At 35.5% G+C, this 23162-nt stretch overlaps 3 protein-coding genes across 3 annotated transcripts; 2 read left to right on the top strand and 1 right to left on the bottom strand.

The window, feature by feature from the left end:
• Positions 1-8590: 8590 nt before the first annotated feature.
• Positions 8591-11052, top strand: LOC111466257 (protein NRT1/ PTR FAMILY 2.8-like). The gene is made up of 2 exons (XM_023110864.1): positions 8591-8728; positions 9488-11052. The coding sequence occupies exon 2, from the start codon at positions 9491-9493 to the stop codon at positions 10910-10912; it is 1422 nt and encodes a 473-aa protein (XP_022966632.1). The 5' UTR covers positions 8591-8728; positions 9488-9490; the 3' UTR covers positions 10913-11052.
• Positions 11053-11701: 649 nt separating this feature from the next.
• On the top strand, positions 11702-12505 carry LOC111466214 (protein MIZU-KUSSEI 1-like). Its single transcript, XM_023110803.1, has one exon. The coding sequence runs from the start codon at positions 11743-11745 to the stop codon at positions 12478-12480; it is 738 nt and encodes a 245-aa protein (XP_022966571.1). The 5' UTR covers positions 11702-11742; the 3' UTR covers positions 12481-12505.
• A 3698-nt stretch (positions 12506-16203) lies between these two features.
• LOC111466252 (mitochondrial substrate carrier family protein B-like) lies at positions 16204-19547 on the bottom strand. Its single transcript, XM_023110860.1, has 8 exons — positions 19428-19547; positions 19037-19360; positions 18273-18449; positions 18015-18161; positions 17323-17424; positions 17166-17236; positions 16995-17062; positions 16204-16741 (listed from the first exon to the last, which is right to left on the bottom strand). Exons 2-8 carry the CDS (start codon positions 19271-19273, stop codon positions 16500-16502), a joined length of 1044 nt encoding a protein of 347 aa, XP_022966628.1. The 5' UTR covers positions 19274-19360; positions 19428-19547; the 3' UTR covers positions 16204-16499.
• Between the last annotated feature and the right edge of the window lie 3615 nt (positions 19548-23162).

Genomic DNA, 23162 nt, shown 5'->3' with positions numbered 1-23162 from the left:
CAACATGTACTATCGACTAAAAACGTCGAACTAACAAAAAATAATAATAATAATAATAATAAGAAGAAGAAGTCAACATTGATCCTAAATCTAAATTCGAGACTAGATGTGAAAAATAAAATAGGATAGAAAGGTAGTAAATGAGACATGGAAGGTTAGCACCTAGATGCTACAAACATAGAATTTGAGTTGAAAACACGTGTTTATAGTATTTAGACGCTGTTAAGAGATAGATCAATGCGACGCCTCTGTCATCAGTACAAGGGTGCCTTATCTTTGCTTGAAATATAAGAATAATACAAAACTTGAGTATTTTAAGAAATACTCAGTAAGTGAGCCCGAGGTCAGAAATGCAATCACATGCAACATGAGGACCTATCTTTTAGAACATCATTTCATTTCATTCTCTTAGGTAACTTTCCAAGGATAAGTTGGATGTATAGTACTTCTTTACATACAACCTATACGTGCGAGCGTGGCCCGCCAGGCCTGTTGGTTAGGCTATCACGCGTTGGGCTGTTGCCGAACACCCAGAGGGAATTTTGATCGTCGTAGCATCATGGTAAACATGATAATCATTTCAATCTCGTGGTGTCGCATCTGTATTCATCATAAAGAGGAAGTATCCCGAAACACATGAACATACAATTATGCATGAGATCTCTATACTTTCCATCAATTGTAATAAACAATGCAAGACAACCCCCATTTTTTGAACACATATTAAACTCTATAATTATGCATACATAAACTCTTATAAATTATTTCTTTCAAATCATGGCATAGGGGTTGTGCATCATAGATTTTCTTATTTTAAACACATCATGACATGTCATAGCTGTGGTAAACACACAAACTAAAGCTTTGAAATCAATTACATTGACAAATAAATCAACTTGGTTGGCTTTTATAGTCTTACTAACAACTTTAGAAAGCATAAAATTAATCAACTCTAAAAATAGGAAAAAACAACCCCCACTAATTAATTTAGTGGTTCTACCATTCCTAAAAAACGGGACATCAACCCTAGAGAAAAGTTCTATGACCGTGGACATCAACCATAGTAAAAGTATGATCATCTTTAACCATTTCTCCCCTCAACTAATTGCAGGGATGCTTTCAGATTACTCAAGATACTGCACACATACCCATTGACTCACGTAGTTTTATGAATGCATCTAGCTTCAGCGGTTTTGTTATAATATCTGTAACTTGTTCTTGTGTGACACAATGCTTCAACTCAATAACTCCATCTCTGGTCAAATCACGCAAGAATTGAAACTTCACATCAATGTGTTTGCTACGTCCATGCATGATTGGATTCTTGGATAGCTTAATAGTGGAACTGTTATCACATAACATAGTGATACACTTGTCTTGAACATGACAAGCTTTTCCAAAACTCTCCTCATCCACACCTCTCGACAAGCACAAGACGCAGCTGCCACAAATTCTGCTTTAGTGTAACTACAGGTTGTTTTTTAGAGGACCAAGACACCGCTCCATCACTGAGTAAGAATACATAGCTAGAAGTACTTTTCCTGTCATCTATATTTTATGCATAATCACTGTTAGTATATGCTATCAACTCTCCATTACCCCTTTTCCGATAAAGGATTCCCAAATCTACAGTACCTTTTAAGTATCTCAACACTCTTTTTGCAGCTTGCAAATGCAACTCTGTAGGAATTGCCATAAATCTGCTCATTAGAGACCCTATATACATTAAATTCGACCTTGTTGCAGTTAGATACATAAGGCTTCCAATCAATTGTTTATACATGGTAGCATTGATCTTGGCTCCTTCTTCATCCTTTGTTAGTCTAACCCCAGGAACAATAGGGCTTTTCACACTATTACTTTTTTCAATCCTAAACTTCTTCAAAACTTCGTTTGCATACTTTCTCTAACTAATATAAATGCCTTCAGGATTTTGTAAAATCTCTACACCGAGAAATTATTTCATTTTTTCCAAATCCGTCATTTCAAATTCAAGTTTCATAGAATTCTTGAAGTTAACAAACATACTCTCATCATTACCAGTAAAAATTTGATCGTTCACATATAGACTAACAATCAAAATTTTACCTCAATCTCCTGTTTGTATGAATAAAGTATAGTCACAGTTGCACCTCCCAAATCCTTCTTTGACAAAATGTGCTTCAATTTGACTGTACCATGCACGTGGGACTTGTTTAAGGCCATATAATGTCCTCTCAATTTGTATACCTTCTATTCTTGACCTTTTTTCTCATAACCTTGTGGTTGCTCAACAAAGACGGCTTCTTTTAATTCTCCATATAAGAAAGTACTTTTCACGTCAAGCTAATACACGTTCCAACTATTTTGAGCTACTAAAACAATTATCATTTGAATAGTATCCCACCTAGCCACAAGTGCAAACACGTCGGTATAGTCTATACCATGTTGTTGTGTATAACCTTTTGCTACCAACCTAGCCTTATACTTGTCAACTTCGTCATTTTTGTTGAGTTTGGTTTTGAAAACTCACTTTACTCCAATCTTCTTCATTCCTTTAGGCAAATCTGTCAACTCCCAAGTCTCATTCCGTTCGATGACTTCTATCTCCAAGTCCATTGCAGCTCTCTCCATTTTGAACTTTGAACAGCTTCTTCAAAGGTAGTCGAATCTGTAGTTGAGGTTAATAGAACTAAATTGTTGTGCTCAACTTCTTCAAAAAAATTTCCCCCGCTCACATAATCTTCCATCCATAATGGGTCTCTTCTATTCCTCACTTCGGGAGTGCTTTCTTCAGATGTTGAGAAATTTGATTCAGATGACTCACTGGAAGATATACTAACTTCCCCTTCTTCTTCTGCTATCGTTTCCTCTACAAATTCTTCCTCACTTTGGTCATGTTCGCTTCCTTCTATATTACTATCTTCTCATTCGAGGGTATCAAGTCAAGCTTTTCATTAGTTTTCTCCCAATTCTAGGATTTGTTTTCTTAAAAAATCACATCTCTGCTAACAACTATCTTCTTGGACACTGGATCATAGAGTTTATATGTTTTAGACTCTTCACTCATCCCTAGAAGCACACACTGAAAATTTTTATCATCTAACTTCTTTCTCTTACTGTTTGATACATGAACATGCCCAATGCATCCAAAAACTCGAAAATAATCAACATTAGGCTTTACGTCACTCCAAGCCTCCTCAAGAGTCATATCTTTCACTACCACTGTAGGACTTCGGTTGAGCACGTGCATTGTTCAATTTACTGCTTCTAGCCAGAAATTCTTTGGAACTTGTTTGTCTGATAATATACTTCTAACCATGTTCATAATTGTTCTGTTCTTGCGCTCAGCTACACCATTTTGTTGGGGAGTATAGGCTGCAGTAAGTTGTCTACTGATACCATTAGTTTTGCAAAAATTGTTGAACTCATGAGAGGTGAACTCTCTACCCCTGTTTGTGCGTAGACAACGAATAAAATACCTCTTCTTACCGTTGGAAAGAGGTTTTATGGGTCCACAAATGTCTGCATGTACCAGTTGCAGTCTTTGTGTTGCTCTCAATAAACTTCTCTTTGAAAATGCATCCATATGTTGCTTTCCCACCATACAATCTATGCATATTTTAGACGATGCTTTCAATTGGGGTAACCCTCTCACCATTTGCTTATGTTGCAATGTTTTCAAACCTTTGAAGCCTAGGTGCTCATATCTGCGGTGCCAAAGATGAGTGTTGTCTTCGATAATTGTTTGCAAGCAAGTGGTGGTTTGTGGCATGATTCTTGCAAGTAATATGAACATCCTATTTACAGACATTGTTGTTTGCATAATAAGCCCCTTCTTGGGATGATAGATTTTTCATTCTCCATGTTGTATCAAAATAGATACACCTCTTTCTTGTAGTTATCCAAGACTTAGGAGATTGTTAGATTTTGCATTCTCCATGATGTTGTATCAAAATAGATACACCTCTTTCTTGCAGCTGTCCAAGACTTGGGAGATTATTTTACAACTCAGGTATATAGAAAACATCCGTGATTACCTGAGTGACTCCAGCAACTTGAAATCTAATGTTACCTTTTTCCAACACTGTCATCTTGAAATTATTTTCAAACTTCACAGATTGTCGGAACTCCTCGTCAAAATCTGAGAACCATTCCTTGTTTGCACACATATGATTGCTACACCCCGAATCAAGGAACCAAACATCTTCCTCCTTGATTGATTGAGCTTCACATATGACATCAACAAGATTTCTTCTTCATCCTCAAGCTCGGCATAATTTGCTTCCTTTTCCCATTGAGGACACTCATATCTAAAGTGTCCTAACTTATGACACTTGTAACATTCAACGGTAGTTTTGTTGAATGGATGTCTACCTCTTCCTCTTCCCCTACCTCTTCCTCGAAAAACTTCACGAGCTCGATCAACTCCTCTTCCACCGAATCTGGTATCATATGTCACCTTTAGTGCTTGTTCATCACTTACACATCCATTCAGTCTTTGCTCATGTACCAGTAAGCTGCTTTGCAATTCATTGATTGTTAAAGTGTCTAAGTTATTTGACTCTTCAATCGAACATATAACATAGTCAAATCTTGAGGTCATTGATCTCAAGATTTTTTAAATAATCACCCGTTGTGTCATGTGTTCGCCATGAATTTTCATCTTGTTTGCAATGGTGAGAGTTCGAGCAAAATATGCATCAACACTCTCACCTTCTTTCATAGGTAGGACTTCAAACTCTTTCTTAAGAGCTTGGAATTGATCTCTTTTGACTCTTGTGGAACCTTGGTACTTTTACTTCATAGAGTTCCAAATTTGTTTTGCAATATCTCTATTAAGGATCGTTTCCATAATAGTTCGATCAATGGCTTGGAACAAATAATTCTTGACCTTCAAGTCTTTCAGCTTCTGGTCTACAATTGTTTTTTGTTGTGCTTCGGTAATCTCTACTTCTTCTACTGCGGCAGGGATTCCGATCTCCACCAAAGACCAATATTCCTTTGAACGAAGAAATTTTTTCAAAAGCATAGACCAATGATCATAATGTCCATCAAACTTAGGAATTGCCGGTTGAACGAAATTGATTTCAGCTGCCATATTTTGAATCTTTTTAGCTTACTCTTTAAAGAAAAAACTGTCATTTCTTCTTCTCACAATCAGGCCTTGCGATGTGTCTCTGATACCAAATATTGTAAACACACAAACTAAAGCTTTGAAATCAATTGCATTGACAAATAGATCAACTTGGTTGGCTTTTATAGTCTTACAGACTAACAACAGCATAAAAAAATTAGCCAGCTCGAAAAAACAATCACCCACTAATTAATTGAGTTGTTCTACCATTACTAGAGAAGTGGACATCAACCTAGAGAAAAGGTCTAGTATGACCATCTTTTACAGTAGCATATCGAAGTCTAACCTAACCTAACATATCATAGTACATATGCCACATGCACAACCACTAGACACGTGTCATCATACATAAAGAAATTCTTCTATCCAAACGGATAGTAGAGCCACTTACTTGATTGGTCTGAGCCGAAGTTACTCGATAATCCTAAAGTTGACTTGAGGCACTCCTTATCGTTCACTCTAACTTATATCTCCCTACGGGATCGTATCAAGACATGACAAAAACCTACCTAGTTAAGAGTGTCCCTTAATTCAAATTTATAGCTCTAAATAACTTGGTTCGAGCAAATGAGGGTTAAACGAACCTTAAACACCTCCAATGAGATCAAAACAGCTTCGGAAGGGTAAAAAACGTAAGAAACGGTACCAAATATGCTATACCGAGCCGAATAATCCACCAAGCTAAGCCAAAAGTCGAGTCTAGTCGTGGAGCAATGCACAAAGGGGTCGTTGGACGAAGCCGTGCACGAGCCATTGTCTAGTTATCGGCTCATCATGCGTGGATATCTACTCCAGATCCAACCCAACTTTCGACCAGTGAACCTTGTCTTCTTTGCCCGATTTTCTTCTTATGCCTAAGTTTCACTTTCGATGATTGCATGTTTCCTTCACCACCCACGTCTTGCTCTGGCGACCATGTCTTGGGTGACTGAATCCACGGAATCGACCCCTACACAACCGTTTTATGAGAAACCAAACCCACGCGATTTTTTTCTCTGTTTGGATCTACCCACACAAAGTGGAAGAATGAGTGCTTACTCGTTTGCATTCAGCAACCGTGACGATGCTCACTACCATGAAGGGTGCACGGTGTTAGATGAACATGACTCACCATAATAGTATGATATTGTCCACTTTGAACATGAACTCTCATGGCTTTACTTTTGGCATCCCAAAAGATCTCATAAGATAGTATTTTTTGATTATAGTAATTGTATGCTAGCAAACTCGAAGAACTTCCCCACATCTCTTCTCCTCTAGCCTTATGGTGTTTTGTAGATCGATAAGATTAATGAGTCGAAATAGCTACAACCAAACGGATTCCGTTTCTTTAATTCTTGCTCTATCATGCATAATTATCACTAAACATGTTAATTCAACGAAGTGATCATAACAAAATGGCACTAAGCTCAAAGCCTTGCATAATTATCAATTCACTATTAAGCTTCAACATTGACATCTAAATGAAACTAAATAAACATCATGATCAGTAACCAGCAGAGCCACCGTGGGTGCAGCCGCAAGAACTACAAGATTGACATTTCATAACCTCCCCCACCATCGCTACAACCACCTCCGGTCCTCCGCCATATATCCTATCGTACTGAAACTCGCCACCGGCGTTTAAGGAGCCGACGTTGCCACATCCAGCCGGGAAGTTGGTTCCACCAATAGGACTTCCATTTTGGTCAACCACTGATAATTTTTCCGCCGCCGACGCCATAAACAGCACCTCCGTTGTTCATCTTTTGCAATTCTCTCCATTTACAGCACAAAGTTACTACGAAACGACTAAAACCGCAAAACGCAAATACCATAATCATTATCGGAGCCATTAAGAATACAATGTGGTCGTTATCCATGTTCCTCAAACACTGTTCTTTCTATCTTCCTTTTTATAACAAAAGAATTTGAAATTTTCAATGGTTTTATTTTTAAAAAAGAACATAAAAAATCTGTTAGATCAGTTGACTTTGGGAAATTTGAGTGATTGAAGTGATCATTTGACACATTAAATATTGGTTTTAATACTTGGTTATTTAACTTAAGAACAAAGATTTTTTTCAAGAATGTTGATAAGGTCAACTGTTGAATTTATTGGTAAAGATCATGGAAATAGAAGAAAATACAATATAGAGGCGTGTGGACTTTTCAAAAATAATTATTCTCCAAGCTTTGAATGTTTCCTAATTTTTTTTTTTTTTTTTAAACCCTTCATCCGATTTTGGCCACTTCTATACACGTTTAATTAAGACGCAATCAAGATAAATTATCTTATTGTTGGAACGTTATATGTTTGATTCGATGAATGTTTTTATATGAATACTCGGTTACTATTTTATATAAGGTAGAGAGGCTAGTTATGGGACTGATGTTCTATGGAACGATGAATGCTAGCTGTGGTTTTAAATAATGTATGCATGCTAGCCTTGAGACTAATATGAACGCTTTAAGAAAAGGTGCATGCTAGCACGAATTTGTAAAAAATGCCACCACGTTGGAGACTGGCAATATGACCCTCCAATGTTTCGTCATATGGTCACAACTAGACATTTGAAAACTTGGTGATATGGTCATAAGGGAGAATGATGGTATGACCCTCATATTTCAAGTCGATATGGTCACGTTTGATGATATAACCAATAAAAGAAAGGTTAAATACGATATATCCCAATGTGTAATATAATAGAATCACTTGCATGGTATTTAAAATACTCAACTTTTTTTCAAACCATTTTTCTTAAAGAAAAGAGTAAGAATATCATAGGCGAATGACGATTGCTACAGAGACCATAGCATACTCAAATTAATTTTAAAATTTTAACGCTATCTATTCATAATTGAAAAGACATTTTGAATTAGACCCATAATTCAAATTAACAAATCAATTGAACTAAACCCATAATTCAAATTAACAAATCAATTGAACTAAACCCATAATCCTAACCAAAGACAAAAACAAAAGGAATTGAGATGGGTTGGATGACTATTAATAGAAGTCCTAGAAGTAGAAGTATATGTGTCGTTGAATTTGAAGAAAAGGGTAACTCACCATATAAAATTTGGAATCCCTTACAACATGGCAGCCTGAGAGAGGGTGTAGTGAGACCACCTCAAAATAGAAATGTGTAGCAAACCAAATGAATTCCTATAGTTACACACACACACACACCAGATCAGAAGCAAATTGAAAGAGCAAATCTATGGACAATGGCACTCTTCGCTCCTCCTTGGATCCTTCTCCTAAGCCACCGCTGGGCGGATGGCGAGCCGTCAGATTCATACTCGGTAAAATTAATTAATTTGTTGTGTTGTTTTTGTTGTTTCTACTTTGATTTGATTTCAGGGTTGTGATTAGTTTTGTTGTTGTGGGTTGTGAACAAATAAACGCAAGCAAATGAGACGTTTGAGAAGCTGGCGTCCATGAGTTTGATAGCCAATTTGATATTTTATCTGCACACCATGTATAACTTGGACAATGTTGATTCGGCTTATGTGTTCCAAATCTGGGGCGGCACCACCAATTTTTCTCCCCTCGCTGGGGCGTTTCTTGCCGATACTTATTTGGGAAGGTTTTATACTCTCCTCTTTGGCTCCATCGCCTCCTTCCTGGTACTTTTCCTTCTTCTTTAATCCCTCTTTACCACGTGCATGTTCAAGAATTAACCCTCAAACCACACGGTTGAACATTGTTAGGTGGGTAGAATGATCATGAATTTATAAGTAAATAATACATCTTCATTGGTACGTACGAGGCATTTTAGAGAAGCCCAAAGCAAAGCCATAAGAGCTTATACTTAAATTGGACAATATCATATCATTGTAGCAGATGTTGTCAAATTGGGCTTCCCTTTTAAGAGACGTAGGACGGTGCTCCAGCGTCGAGAGGACGCTGGACTCCAATGAGGGTGGGTGGGTAGCGTCCCCAAGGAGGGTGGATAGTGAGATGGCTTCCCTCAAGGTTTCAATAAACTTAACGTTTTGTTCTTCTCTCTTACAAATGTGTGATCTCACAATAATCCAAAGATGAAAATACTTGAAAGTTGTATGATTGGGCTATTACTAATGGCATTAGAGGCAGACACTGGGCGGTGCGACAGTGAGGATACTTATCTTAAGAAGGGTGGATTGTAAGATCTCATATCGGATGGAGAGAATAACGAAACATTATTTATAAGCGAGACATTTAAAAACTAAAACCTTAACAGGAAGCTCGAAAGAAGAAGACAAAAAACAATATCTATTATCTGTAGGCTTAGTTATTACAGCTCGAACTCGAATAAGAACGGAACATGTTGAATTTGATATTTTTATTTTTTTATTTTTGAGTGAGCTAAAGAGAAGGGATTCTCATGGATTGATTCATGATAGGGCATGGGAGTATTGACCTTAGGCGCAGCCTTACCTGAAATGAGACCACCACCATGCAGCAGTGGCAAAACCGACTGCATACAATCTAAACCATGGCAACTCGCATTCCTCTACCTTGGTCTTGGCCTCCTTGTCATCGGAGCCGGTGGCATTAGACCCTGCAACATCTCCTTCGGCGCCGATCAGTTCGACACCAACACCGAAAAGGGCCGAGCCAAACTCGAAAGCTTCTTAAACTGGTGGTACTTCCTCTTCTCCATAGCCCTGGTCATAGCACTCACCCTCGTCGTCTACATCCAAACCAACATCAGCTGGACCCTCGGCTTCGCAATCCCCACCGCCGCCTTCATCTTTTCCATCGTCATCTTCCTCCTCGGCCGCCACTTATACATCTGCAGGATCCCCCAAGGCAGCGTCTTCGCTGACATGGCCAAAGTCCTCATCGCCACATACCGCAAACGCCAAATCCCAAGACCCTCTCCAAATCACTTACATGACCCTCCAATGGATTCCTCTAAGCTCCCACACACCAATAGATTTTTGGTTTTTGACAAAGCCGCTATGGTTACTGATTCCTCCATGGAATTGGACGAACAGGGGAGGTCCAAAAACGAGTGGAAATTATGCACCGTTCATCAAGTGGAGCAACTTAAATGCGTTGTGGGTATTGTACCAATTTGGGCTGCCGGGATTTCGTGTTTCATTTCAATGCAACAAATGGGTTCTTTTGGGATTTTACAAGCGATTCAAATGAACAGATTTCTCGGCCCCCATTTCGAAATCCCACCGGCTTGGATGAGTTTAATACCCATGATTGCACTCTCGCTTTGGATTTACATTTACGAGAAATACGTTGAGTTCATGAAAAGAAAAACCCATCACAACAAACGCTTCTCCATGAAAATGAGAATCGAAATTGGGATTATGATGTCGGTTTTATGTATGGTAGTCGCCGGAATTCTCGAGAAGATCCGACGAGACTCTGCGATTGAGAACAGAACATTTGTTTCGCCGTTACATGTTTCTGTGTTGATACCGGAATTCGCATTGTCGGGTTTGACGGAGGCATTTGCAGCCATTTCTGTGATGGAACTTCTCACGACGCAATTGCCGGAGAGTCTGAGGACGGTGGCCGGAGCTATATTCTTTTTAAGCTTGTCGTTGGCTAGCTATCTGAGCTCTGTTCTTATGGGGATTGTGAACAGAGTAAGTAAAACAGAGGATTCAAAAACATCATGGCTTGAGGGTAATGATCTTAACAAAAACCACTTGGATTACTTTTTCTACGTGGTGGGTGTTATAGCAGCTTTGAATTTCTTCTACTTTCGGTTTGTTGGTACTAGATTCTTGCCGGAAGGGGATGTTGATCCGCGGGTGAAGGCAAATGAAAGGCGGTCGGAGGATGAAGAATCTGGTTTTAGATGATAAGAGGAGATGTAATGATGATGTTTGGCAGTTGTTATCATATGTATGATTGATTAGATTGTTTGATTCAATCTGTTTTCTGGTGGGAATTCAGATTTGGAAGATGAGCTTAGTTTTGGAAGTTGAATTTTAGAATTAGGAAGGGGAAGTTTACGACTCAAAATCTCTTGAATTTTGTAGACCTTAGTGTTCAACCTATAATAAATTTGTGTATGCATGCACCCAACCAAACTTCATAAATTTGATACTCTTAACCCGAAATGGTTAGGGATGATTTTAGCAAATATTGTCAGTAATCTCTAGTATTTTGGTGAGGAAGACTCGTAGATGATGCCACAAATTTCACCCCATAACCATATTTTGATTGAACTTTTGGAACGGTTTAGAAATAGTTATCAACGATAACAACATTATTCGTAACTTAATAGATAAGATATTTGTTCATTGCTCCATAGATAATACATTTATTATTAGTGAATAAGACATTTATTCATAGTTTAATAGATAAGACATTCGTTATCATCCGGACATGGAACTATTTATAGTTCAATTGAAACTCTGGAATGATTTGATAATCCATTTGTTCATTATCACTATTCATAATTCAATAGATAAACATTTGTTCGTATTTTAATAGATAAAACATTCATTATCCATGATAAGACATCTGTTAATTCCTAAGTTGACAAGTGTGGGAAATCAAGGGCTACTTGCATAGTTCTGGCTTCATATATATACATATATATATATAAGACTCTCGGATCAAAACCTTTATAAGAACCACCAAAAATTCTCTTTTTCAGCCGGAAATCCAAACCCCAAAAAGGATTATGGCCAAGATCGACGCCCTACGTCGGTACCTCCTCCCATGTTTCTTTCCCCCCACCTCAACAGCCACAGCCTCCGCCGCCACCCCCAAGAAACGTCTAAGCACCTCGCTTCGCGACGACGTTGAAACCACCACCAACGGCTATCCAACCGACGATCAAGATTCCCCATCCACCACTCCCGACAGCGTCACACCAAAATTCTGTACTGCCGCCACTGCCATCGTGGCCCCACCACGGCCCTCGAAAACCATGGTCATCGGAACCATCTTCGGCCACAGACGTGGCCACATGTGGTTCTGTGTCCAACACGACCGGCTACGAACCAAACCGTTTCTCCTCCTCGAGTTACCGATTCTGACTCACCAACTCGTCAACGAAATGCGGTTCGGACTCGTCCGAATCGCCCTTGAATACAACGGGGTCGAACTCGGGTTTTGTCCTCTCCGCTCAATCCCCATTTGGGCAATGTCCTGCAACGGCCGAAAACTCGGGTTCGCAGCCAGGAAAAAAGGCGGTGACCCGGTCCGATCCATGCTGAAGACAATGCAATCGACAACAGTCGGAGCCGGTGTAATCCCATCTGGATTCGGGTCGGACTCAGAGGAGATTATGTACATGAGAGCTAATTATGAGCACGTGGTGGGCAGCGCTGACTCGGAGTCATTTCATCTTATCAACCCGGACGAGTACCCAGGTCAAGAACTCAGTATCTTCTTGCTTAGATCTCGCAATGGGTAATTAATAAAAATCCTAGCTTTAATTTATTCATCAGTACAAAAATTATTCTACTCAGTTAAGTTTATAAGTTCACAGTCATTTGATGTGTTTTTGTTCCCTTTATATGATAAAGGAATTATGTTTATTAATTCAAAAAATATAGTTATCAAAATAATAAGAGATGTTTGTCGTAATCATCGTTGCCATGCACGATGTTGGTAAAGGAGAGAAAAAAAAATTTCAATCTGATACGAACCAAATCAAATTGATATAAGTTAAATATATTATTTATGTATATAGCACCAAATACGTTTGAAACGATCGTAGATTCCAAATACTAATTCAGATCCTAGGGAGCGGGTGTTTCACCTCGAGCTTTCAATACTCTAGTTATTTTACCACAACAACCCCCATGTGTTGTTCCATAGTTTATTTGCTTTACCACGTCATCACCCACATCATCCAAAGTTAACCCTTGAAGTGTCATGTCAGCCACCAAATCATCACAAAATGATTGTTGGAGTGTGTCATTTGGCTGTGAGATTGCCACGTTTGATTTTTTTAAAGAAAAACTTTCAAACTTCTTTTCTCCATAACTATTTTACTTACAACTCTAATTCTACTTATTCGAGAGACATTGATATCAACTTTCCACTCAACATAATAAGACTCGAGCAATCTTCAACTCAAAGACTAAAAATTTATACATTATTAGTGCCAAATGAAATAAAATCAAATCAAATATTGGCTGGTAGCTGTACCCATCATATTTTTGAAGTCCCTAAAGTTGAGGATGCAGATTACGAGATCCTAACTCGATCATTACACAAGTCCGTGAAAACGAAAGCAAATGATGAGGACAAATGGGAAGTAGCAAGTGATTGGAGAAAGAGAAGAAGAGAAAAAGTATGAGGAGTTACGAGCATTATGATTAGAAGTTAAAAAGGGTTTGAAGGCCATTGTTTCCCCAAGAAGCTTTGTAGTTTAATATTGCAATGCATAAAGTGGATACCCATCATAAGCTTGAGCTGCTGGTTTGATGATTGTTTTTGTTCTACGCTGCCCAACTGAATCATCATATGCCACATTCTTTTCATACAAAATTATTATTGTTCTTCCCTTCACTGCTTTTTCAAAGGGGTCTCTTTTTTCTCTCTCTTTACAAAAAAAAATTGTAGTTCGTTTGGTAGAAAGTCTTGTTTAAGATATTTGAAAGTAAGATGCTTGAGAATAGAATGTCTCGTAAATGTTTGTGAATAGGATGACTTGTATCAAATATTTAAAACGTGTCTGTTCAAAGAGGACAATATATGTTAATGATGGACTTGAACTATTACAAATGGTATCAGAGCCAGACACTGGATGGTGTGTAAACGAACGCTGGCCCCCAAGGGGTGGATTGTGAGATCTCACATTGGTTGGAGAGGGGAACGAAACATTTTTTAGCACAGTATGGAAACCTCTCCCTATTATAAGCATTTTAAAGCCTGGAAGGAAAACCCAAAGACAACAATATCTAATAACAGTGGGCTTAAGGGGTAACAATAACTTTAATTAATTAAAAATTTATTTAATTTTTTAAATTTATGGTTGATTTTACCATAATCTTAATAACTATTTCAAATAAATTATTTTAATAAATTATAAAAATAAATTAATAGTGAATATTTAAATGATGTACTAATAAATGTTATATAATTACAATAAATTATTAATAAAATAATAAAAAAATTAATTTATATAACATGTGCGAATATTTAATTTATTTTAATTAATTATAGAAACTATAATTAATTAAATTAATTGTGCTTTAAAATTATGATATATTAATAAATGACCCAATCAAAATTAGTCCAATAATTTATTATAAATAATCTATAAGTCATTAGTTTTGATTATTGAAAATCAGTAAGCTAACTAAAAGTAATTAGTTATAATTAATATATTGTTATCTAATTAATTAATAATTTGTTAATAGATAATTCATTTATTTAATAAACTTTTATCTATTCAAATGATTTAAATAAATTATTATTAATTCATTCTAATTAAATAAATAATTATATTAATTTAGATAAATTGGTTGGATGAAAGTCCCACGTTGTCAAATTTAGGAAATGATATGTATTTATAATCAAATAATAGTATCTTCATTGGTATGAGGCCTTTTGTAGAAGCCCAAAGCTAAGACACGAGTGCTTATGCACAAAGTGGATAATATTCATACCATTGTAGAGAATCGGTGTTGACAATATCATGGCATCAAAGTTATGCCCCTAAACTTAGTCATACCAATAGAATCCTCAAAATATCGAACAAAAGCAATCAGTGTTCATCTAACAAAATCGATTGCTTAGTTAATTAATTCAGTAACTATATCAAAATAAAATGAAATGAAAAGTAAATTAATAGACATGTAAACAGAAAATCCATGAAACTACTAAAAAGATAACCTTGAAACAAACATAAACTTTGGATGTCTGGTTATCATCAGCTTTTGTTTAGAGAGCTGTCTAAATTGGAAGGGCCCTTTCATTCAATATTATTCTATTCTTACCACCAAATTTGCTTCCTTCCTCTTCTTTAGTGTTCTTCGTCTGTGCTAACCATCATTGGTGAGATGGCAAAGCACAGGGCCTTTGTCCCAGTCAACAACATCATCATCATCATGAATCATGGCCGTTCAAGCATTGGTTGGCTGTGCTGCCTGCCTGCATCTTGCCCTTTCTCCAAATTGTATCACACACAGATTCAACACCCATTGGATTGGTTCTTCCTAACTCATCCTTGCCCTTCAGCCCTGCCACGGTTCATCTCACATATTTGGTATGCTTGAACATTAACATTAGTATTGCTTGAATTGATGTATGAGCCTGGCTTATAGCTATTAATTTAAAGGTTTGCTTAATATTGTTATGAGATTTGGAGTAATTGTCATTTTGTGTTTGTTTAGAGACAATTGGGATAAACATTGTAAAAGAGACTTTGTAGTGTAAGGGCGTAAAAGATGCACTCGTAAACGCTTTTTGTTATAGTGTTTAGCCACCACACGAGGATGTAGGAAAACTTCTTCTAACTATGTAAATCTTTTTCTCTTTGTTTAACTTTAGTTCGTGGGTGTGTGAATGCGATCGATATTGTGGTTGGTAATTGCTATCCTTTGGACCTGAAAAGTAAGTTCTCACGCTTTCGAGTGGGGCTCATGCTTCCACTTCAAATTCATATACTCTCTTTCGGCCATTTAAATCAAACTTTACACAACCAGTAAAATCAAACTAGCTTCAGCTTACGATACAACAATTAGTATCAGAATATTTTAGTTGTAACATATACGTACAATAATCTGTGGCATTTAGGTACAACAATCATGAACCTCTTAGATAAAAGATGTCTTAGAACAACAGTTGGAGGTTCTAGTCGAGGAGAGGCAAGAAAATATTAGGATTCTTCACTGATCTAAATCCCGGACAAAGCTGATGATATTATGACAGTAGTAGTACATTAAGAACATATGCGAGAGAGATTTAAGCACCTGAACTTCGAACTTTAACCAGCTCGTATCTCACAAGTCTTCAGCTTCACCAAAAGAGTTCATTGGCAAACCAATATAAATAAATGAAGAACACGACAAGTGACATCATGGAAAGAAATAACTGAACAGACAGAGATTCAATGGCCACGCATCAATAAGCAGACAATTCTAAACCAAAAATAATAATCAGTGCAATGAAGCCTACGTAGCTCTTCGAGATGGGAATAAAAATGTCAAGCTTTTAATGGTAATCGGAATGGCAATTGGGTTAACTCTTCCTGTACAAGATAAAAATACTACTAGTCTCTTGGCAGTAACAAGCAAAAATTAAACGCCACAAAATTTCTCGATTAAAATCTAATGGACGATCTAAACTCTACCCTATTGACCAGTATCCTATTTTCTATGCATCTCAATTTGTTCGTCACCATTGATCACTACTGCCTGGAATTAATAAAGTGACTTAAAATAAGCACTCAAATGGAAGAATGGCTACATCTGAGAGCAGCTATGAACTGGTGGAAATTCGTGATAGAAATTTTTTCAGAGTCTCGTACGTCATGAAGACGATGCCTACACTTGGGACGACCTTGTAGTACTCTGGCAAGATTCCTCGGTACAAACCTTTAAGACCTTCTGTCTTCACAATGTATTTAAATGTTCCATACAAGCCAGTCTTATAAACACGGGCCCGACCACCCGCACCTTCCAATTGCATCCTTCGTCTCATAAGATCCAAAGGGAATGTAGCTGAAATAACCGTGACAATTCAATTAAGCAGGAAGAAAGACAAACAAGTCCATTCTTAATCCAGGTAAAACAAAATAACTATCATGCTAAGCATATCAGTTAAATGCATTATACTATTGCAGGTGAATATGATGCACTGGAAACCCCAAATTCTATCAGTTCGATTCAATGGAAAATTCATCACAAAATGCTGACACTAAAGCACATCATCAGATGGGAACGCATAAGTAGAAATTGAAGAAACCACGCTTACCTGTTGATGATGCTATGCCTGAAAGACTACCACAAGCAAGACTGACCATTACAGTGGAGTCCTGAGGTCTGGTGTCAAATCAAATGCATCATTATTTATGCCAAAACACGGAAGCACAGAACCAAAGAGTGCATAGTACACCCAAATATAAACTAACCATATATTTTTTACCTTCGAGATTGCCAAAATGATCTCAAGCTCTCGTAAACTGAAAAGCTGATGGCTATACTTGGTCCAACAACCTGTACCAGGCAGAGTTTCATAAGGCTGTTTAAGTCAAATGAATGAAGCAATATGTACGTATATGTATAACTAGAATAATGCATACCAACAAGGTGGCTCCAAGTCCTTTATACAAACCAAAAAAACCTTCTTCTTTGCAAATAGTATGGAATGCGTGCCCGATGCCTCTGTAATACATGGTACTTCTCTGTGGAGATTAAATATGAAAAGGGTTACTTCAAAGAAAGTAAAAAGAGGTACGCAAGGATTGGATGTTATAACTACAACATACCATGCTAATAGCATTTTCTTTTGGGATACAACAAACTTCTCAATAAGAAATTGAAAAGTTAAGAGCCACAGGCATAAGCAAAAGCAAAACTCACAAAAAAAGCCAATTAATCATACACCCAAAAAAGCTTGGCAATCGCCACTCCCTTCAAACGGGAGAAAGAGACTCTATATGTTCTGTTGACCAGATTCTACTTTTGGAGGCTTAGGGTGAAAGAAGCAGCAGCTTAACCTCCAGAAACGAAACTCTCCCCTACAACAGATTTCAAGATAATATTTTCATTCACGCTCTTGGTTGGTGTAAATTTTTTTTACTTACCTTCACCAACTATATCTTAAATAGCCTCATGAAAAACTCTGTTTTTTTTTTTGTAAATTCAGTATTCGGAATTTTTCCCCTTCCCCTTTTGTATGTTTCACCCTTCCATTGAAGTTTCTATTTCTTATCCCCCCCAAAACAAAATGTTACAACCACCAGCAGCAACATCAACAATAACAAGAATTGACCTGTGCAGCAAGTCTGGTCCTGACAAGGTCCAGTGGGTATGTAGCAGAGGCAGCTGTTATTCCAGCCAAACCACCACCAAAAAAATGCACAAGAAGATCAGCACTGGGATTTCCCTGATATCTTTCCCTAATAATTGACTGCAGAAACTGCAGAGACGAGGGAAAAGACAAGAGGCAGTTATAAGAAATATTAGAATGCTCACAGCCATCAACTACCAACCAAGAAACTCAAAGAATATCATAGATCTCATTCCTCACCTTCTTGTATTGTTCATAAGCATAGAAACTAACTGAAGAATAAGGTAGGCGGTGAGCTATTGTGACCAGATTGCCTTTCCAAAATGCTCGGAATCCCTCTTCATTGATGATACGTGAAGCTTCATGCCATATGCTGGCTTTCCTCATCGATACGACATCCGAGTGCATGCCTTGCACCTGGTAGAGTTGAACCGTGCAAGGAAATCAACCAACTGAATTAATTCCAGTACAGAGCAAGAAAACTTAACTAATCTATCAAGAAAACCCCAGATTAAAACAATGATGTAATCAAAACTCTACCTAGTGTAAAGTAAAGCCAAGCCCTGAGAATAATTCATTATCTAATCATCCCTCATCTTCAACCCCCTAGTAATGAAACCGGAAAGAATATATACAATAGAAGAACCCTGGTCAACCCACAAACAAGGAGCAATGCAATTGCTTTCCTAATCCCACAATGATGTAATCAAAGCTTCTACCTAGTCTTAAGTAAAGCGAAGCCCTGAGAACAATTTAATACCTAATCATACCTCATCTTCAGGCCCCTATTAAAATGAAACCGGAAAGAATATATACAATAAAAGAACCCTGGTCAACCGACAAACAAGGAGCAAAACAATTGCTGTCCTAATCCCACAAGCATCTACTCTCCTAGGAAATTTTAGACACTGATCTCCTTACTCAGAAAAATAACAATAATAATAATAATAAATAAATAAACCCTTCCGAGATGTACTTAAAAAGCCGGTAAAGAAGTAGCAGACCTGAAAAAGGATAGTGAGACGAGCAAGAGGCGCGGTACATGTCTTGCTAAAGGCACCCGCAATACCACCGGCTAGAAGCTGCTGCACGGTGCCAATCTGCGATTGCTGATTCAACGACGACTTGTTCTGACTTTGTTGCTGCAAAAACTTCCTGGCGCCGGCGTCGACGACGGCTCCATGGGCAGAATTAAGAGCCTGCTGGCCTCCTTCGACCACTACACCAACTCGAGCTTCCATATTCAGTTGCCGTATCAAACGGTGTTGGAAGCTGGCACAAGAATGGCTGATCTTGATCTCACATCCGTCTTAAAGGAAAAAAAAAAAAAAAAAAAAAAAAAAAAAAAAAAAAAAAAAAAAAAAAAAAAAAAAAAAAAAAAAAAAAAAAAAAAAAGAAAGAATTTGGTAGCAAAGTTAGACGTTGAACAGAGCAAAATCCCTAGAAGAAGAAAACGAATAAACCCTAAACAAGAACCAAGATTATGGACTATGGAAAATTTGACCCGACGGATTTATTAACGTTATCGTAACAAATGCTCTTTTATGTTTTCATTTATATATATATATATATATATTCCTTTTCTGAAGTTATAATTTTATCTAATTCATTTTAGAAGTAATTTTTTTTAATATTCTTTTTATTAAATATCGATAAAAATGAATCATACATCAGACATTTTCGTCGAGAATTAGAATTTTATCATTTACATCAAAGAATATTTTTCTCAATAACCAATTTTATAAAAATTATTTTTCTTATGTAAATTTATATCAAATATAATAGTTCATATTTTTATGTTACACGAGTACCCGTACAAAATATAAGAGATAATGATTAATCCTTAATAATTTTATTATTATTATTATTATTTATTGATATTTTAACCTTATCTTTAAAAAATAAAATTTATTTTATTTCAGGAAGGTGTCCACGAATTAATTAATAAATTATAAAATAGTCTTTAAATTTATTTAATAAATTTTTGTCAGAGTCATAAACTTAAACATTGGAAATATTGACTCGTTTATTTAATTATTTAAAAAAAATAAAAATAAATAAACTTTAATACCGACTTACTCTTCTTTTTTGTTTTTCTACAAAAGAAAAAAAGTAATTCCACTTAAACACGTGTTGTAAAGTCTTTTATTTTTGGTCCAAAATTCGCAAAATCCACCAAAGATATTCAATACCGACTAAATTTATCATAAATTTTAATAATATATTTCAATATTTTAAAAAGTATTAAAAATAGTTTTGTTAATTTTGGACAGAAATACACTTAATTTTGTATAGAAATAATTTTTTTTTTTTTAATACATTAACAAAAATACTGTTCAACGGTAAAAAGTTTTATTAATACATTTACGGTTAATATTATATTTAAGAAATATCTATAAAATTTTAAAAACAACGGTAAAAAGTTTTATTAATACATTTACGGTTAATATTATATTTAAGAAATATCTATAAAATTTTAAAAATAACGTAACATCATTTATCTTTTTTAAAAAATTTTAAAAAAGTTATTGATGTCTATATATATGGATGAAAACTATATGTATCGGTAGAACCATCATAAATTATTTTTAAATATTTTAATGTTATTTTTAATATCTATTTTTTTACTTTTAAATTTTTTTAAAAAAGTTTGTTTTTGGAGTTTTTTTTTAAAATTAAATATATTTTTTAAGTTAAAAAAAAGGAATAATGGTATTTTTTTAAAAAATTATTTAGATAGTTTATATTAACCAACTAAATATTTTTTAATTATTTTTTAAGTTTAATATCCAATTTAAAGGTATTATTAAAGTTTATAGATATTTTAAAATAAATGCAAAATTGAATGATATTTGCATTAATTTAGTCTTTAAAATAAACTAAATTTTATGGAAGGATAAAAATAATAAATATAAATATTTGTTACTAAAAAATTTTAATATTGCATGACAATAACTTTTACCATAATCTTTTAATTATATCAAATTAAAATTTTGAAATTTTGATTAGCATGGATTGTAACTTTAATATTCGTAATATTACTATAATAAATTTATTAAAATTCAGTGTTCAATTATTGCAAATTCAAAAATTAGCGAACAACATTCTTTCTTCAATAGTAAATCTAAAAATATTATATCAACATAATTATTCATCTCATTTTAGATAAGAGAATACAATTATAGTAGAGGTTAGCCAAACGAGCCCTAATAGTAAACTTGTCTACATAACATCTTGTAGTTGTAGAGGCATGAAGTCACTCTTCACGTGATTATATTATTGGATGCCGTATATGTGGAATATTAAAGAGTTGTTAGTTGACTTTTAATAGTGAACCAGCTGGAAAGACATGGACCATATTCGCGTCATGAGTTGACACGATCAGGGTCGGCCCTAGATGCATATGTTTTACGATGCAATTACGTTATTTTATGAAGATTGCTCAAATAATATCCAATTATCCTTTGAAAATCAACCAAATAAATAAATAAGTAGGGCAAAAAATCGCAATAAACGCATCAATTTAAATAATATTAAAAATTTACAAAATTTATATTATTCTTTATTAAAATTCATCCATTTTAACCCAAAAAAAAAACATTTACGGAGTATAATAAATTTTAGATAAAAATCAAATTTTTGTTCTGAAATTTAAGAATATAAACAATAATTTAACCCTTTTTTAACCAAATTGTTTTTTTTTTTAAATAACAAATGAATCATATTCCACGTATGCATTTCTTACGTGTTACAAACTGAAAGTTAGTCATTTTTGACCGATTCAACTTTTGTGTCCTTCAAAAGGAACTACACATGTTACACGTGCTTTCCTTTATAAAATATAAAAAATTACCAAAATAGTCATTTCCAAGCCTTAATTTATTAATTTAGAACATCATTATTATAATATTTTTTCGACCATGTTATATTATTGCCATGTTTTTCATGCAGCTCAACTGGTTTAAGTATATATTGTGACCGAGAGATCTTTTTGACATATTAGCAGCCCTCGTCTAATATAAGATGACACTTCAACAACAGCCATCTACTCACCGAACTCGAGTTTGAGGATTGACTCTTGAAATGAAGCAACTCTCGGCAAATATAAGATGACACTTAGATATAAATCCAACCACTCATCAATTGCATGTTTCTAACCTGCCATTACAAGAAACAATGTAAATAAAGATTTTTAAATATCAAATCAAGAAAAGAATAGAATGACAATAAATATCCCTTCACATTTGAACATGGAAGACATTTTGATGTAGTTGAAACTACATTTAAGATTATTCATTTTATGTCTTATTTTCTCCAATTTATATTTAATNTTTTTTTTTTTTTTTTTTTTTTTTTTTTTTTTTTTTTTTTTTTTTTTTTTTTTTTGTATTTAGAGGCATGCAATATTCAAATTTGAAATTACGATAGGATACAAAAACCTAGTGTTTGAAACCTCGTTTGATGTTAAAATTGATTCATTGGATTAGTCACTAATTCTGGAGTGATTCGTCTTGGGATTTAGGAGTGACCATCATCGATTTCAAGTTTGATCTAAGAGTTATTCATCTTCTAACCCCCTCTTGGTTGAAATCATTCATTAATTTAGTTTTTTTTTTTTTTTTTTTGTAAAAGTTTGCAAAGATTCTGTAATAACCTCTAGCTGTGCAAAGTCTGGCATTGTTGGCGCTTATCACACTTCAACAACCGTCATCTACTCATCGAACCCGACTTTGAGAATTGACTATCGAACCCGACTTTGAGAATTGACTCTTGAAATGAAGCAAGTTTCGTCAAATATAAGATGACACTTCAACGACCATCATTTACTCGCCGAACCCGATTTTGAAGATTAACTCTTGAAATGAAGCAGCTCTCGTCAAATATAAGATGACACTTCAACAACTGTCATTTACTCACCGAACCGGAGTTCAAAGATTGACTCTTGAAATGAAGTAGCTCTCGTCAAATGTACAACTGTCATCTACTTACCGAATCCGAGTTTGAGATTGAATCTTGAAATGAAGCAGCTACTCATCTACTCACCCAACCCAAGTTTGAAGATGGACTCTTGATATGTTTTTCCCCCTCAGCGGTATGGGATGTAGCATTTTGAGAAACTAATTTAACAAA

The sequence above is a fragment of the Cucurbita maxima genome, unplaced genomic scaffold, assembly GCF_002738345.1.
Source record: "Cucurbita maxima cultivar Rimu unplaced genomic scaffold, Cmax_1.0 Cma_Scf00030, whole genome shotgun sequence".
NCBI classification, from domain to species: domain Eukaryota; kingdom Viridiplantae; phylum Streptophyta; class Magnoliopsida; order Cucurbitales; family Cucurbitaceae; genus Cucurbita; species Cucurbita maxima.
This window is presented reverse-complemented; position numbering and strand designations above follow the sequence as displayed.

Excerpts from the sequence above, each read along its gene's own strand:
- LOC111466257 (XM_023110864.1), top strand. The coding sequence starts at position 9,491 with ATGGGAGTATTGACCTTAGGCGCAGCCTTACCTGAAATGAGACCACCA.
- LOC111466214 (XM_023110803.1), top strand. The coding sequence starts at position 11,743 with ATGGCCAAGATCGACGCCCTACGTCGGTACCTCCTCCCATGTTTCTTT.
- LOC111466252 (XM_023110860.1), bottom strand. The coding sequence starts at position 19,273 with ATGGAAGCTCGAGTTGGTGTAGTGGTCGAAGGAGGCCAGCAGGCTCTT. Across the intron at positions 17,237-17,322 it reads GACTTGGAGCCACCTTGTTG|GTTGTTGGACCAAGTATAGC; the intron begins GTATGCATTATT and ends TGCCTGGTACAG. Across the intron at positions 17,063-17,165 it reads TCATTTTGGCAATCTCGAAG|ACCTCAGGACTCCACTGTAA; the intron begins GTAAAAAATATA and ends ATTTGACACCAG.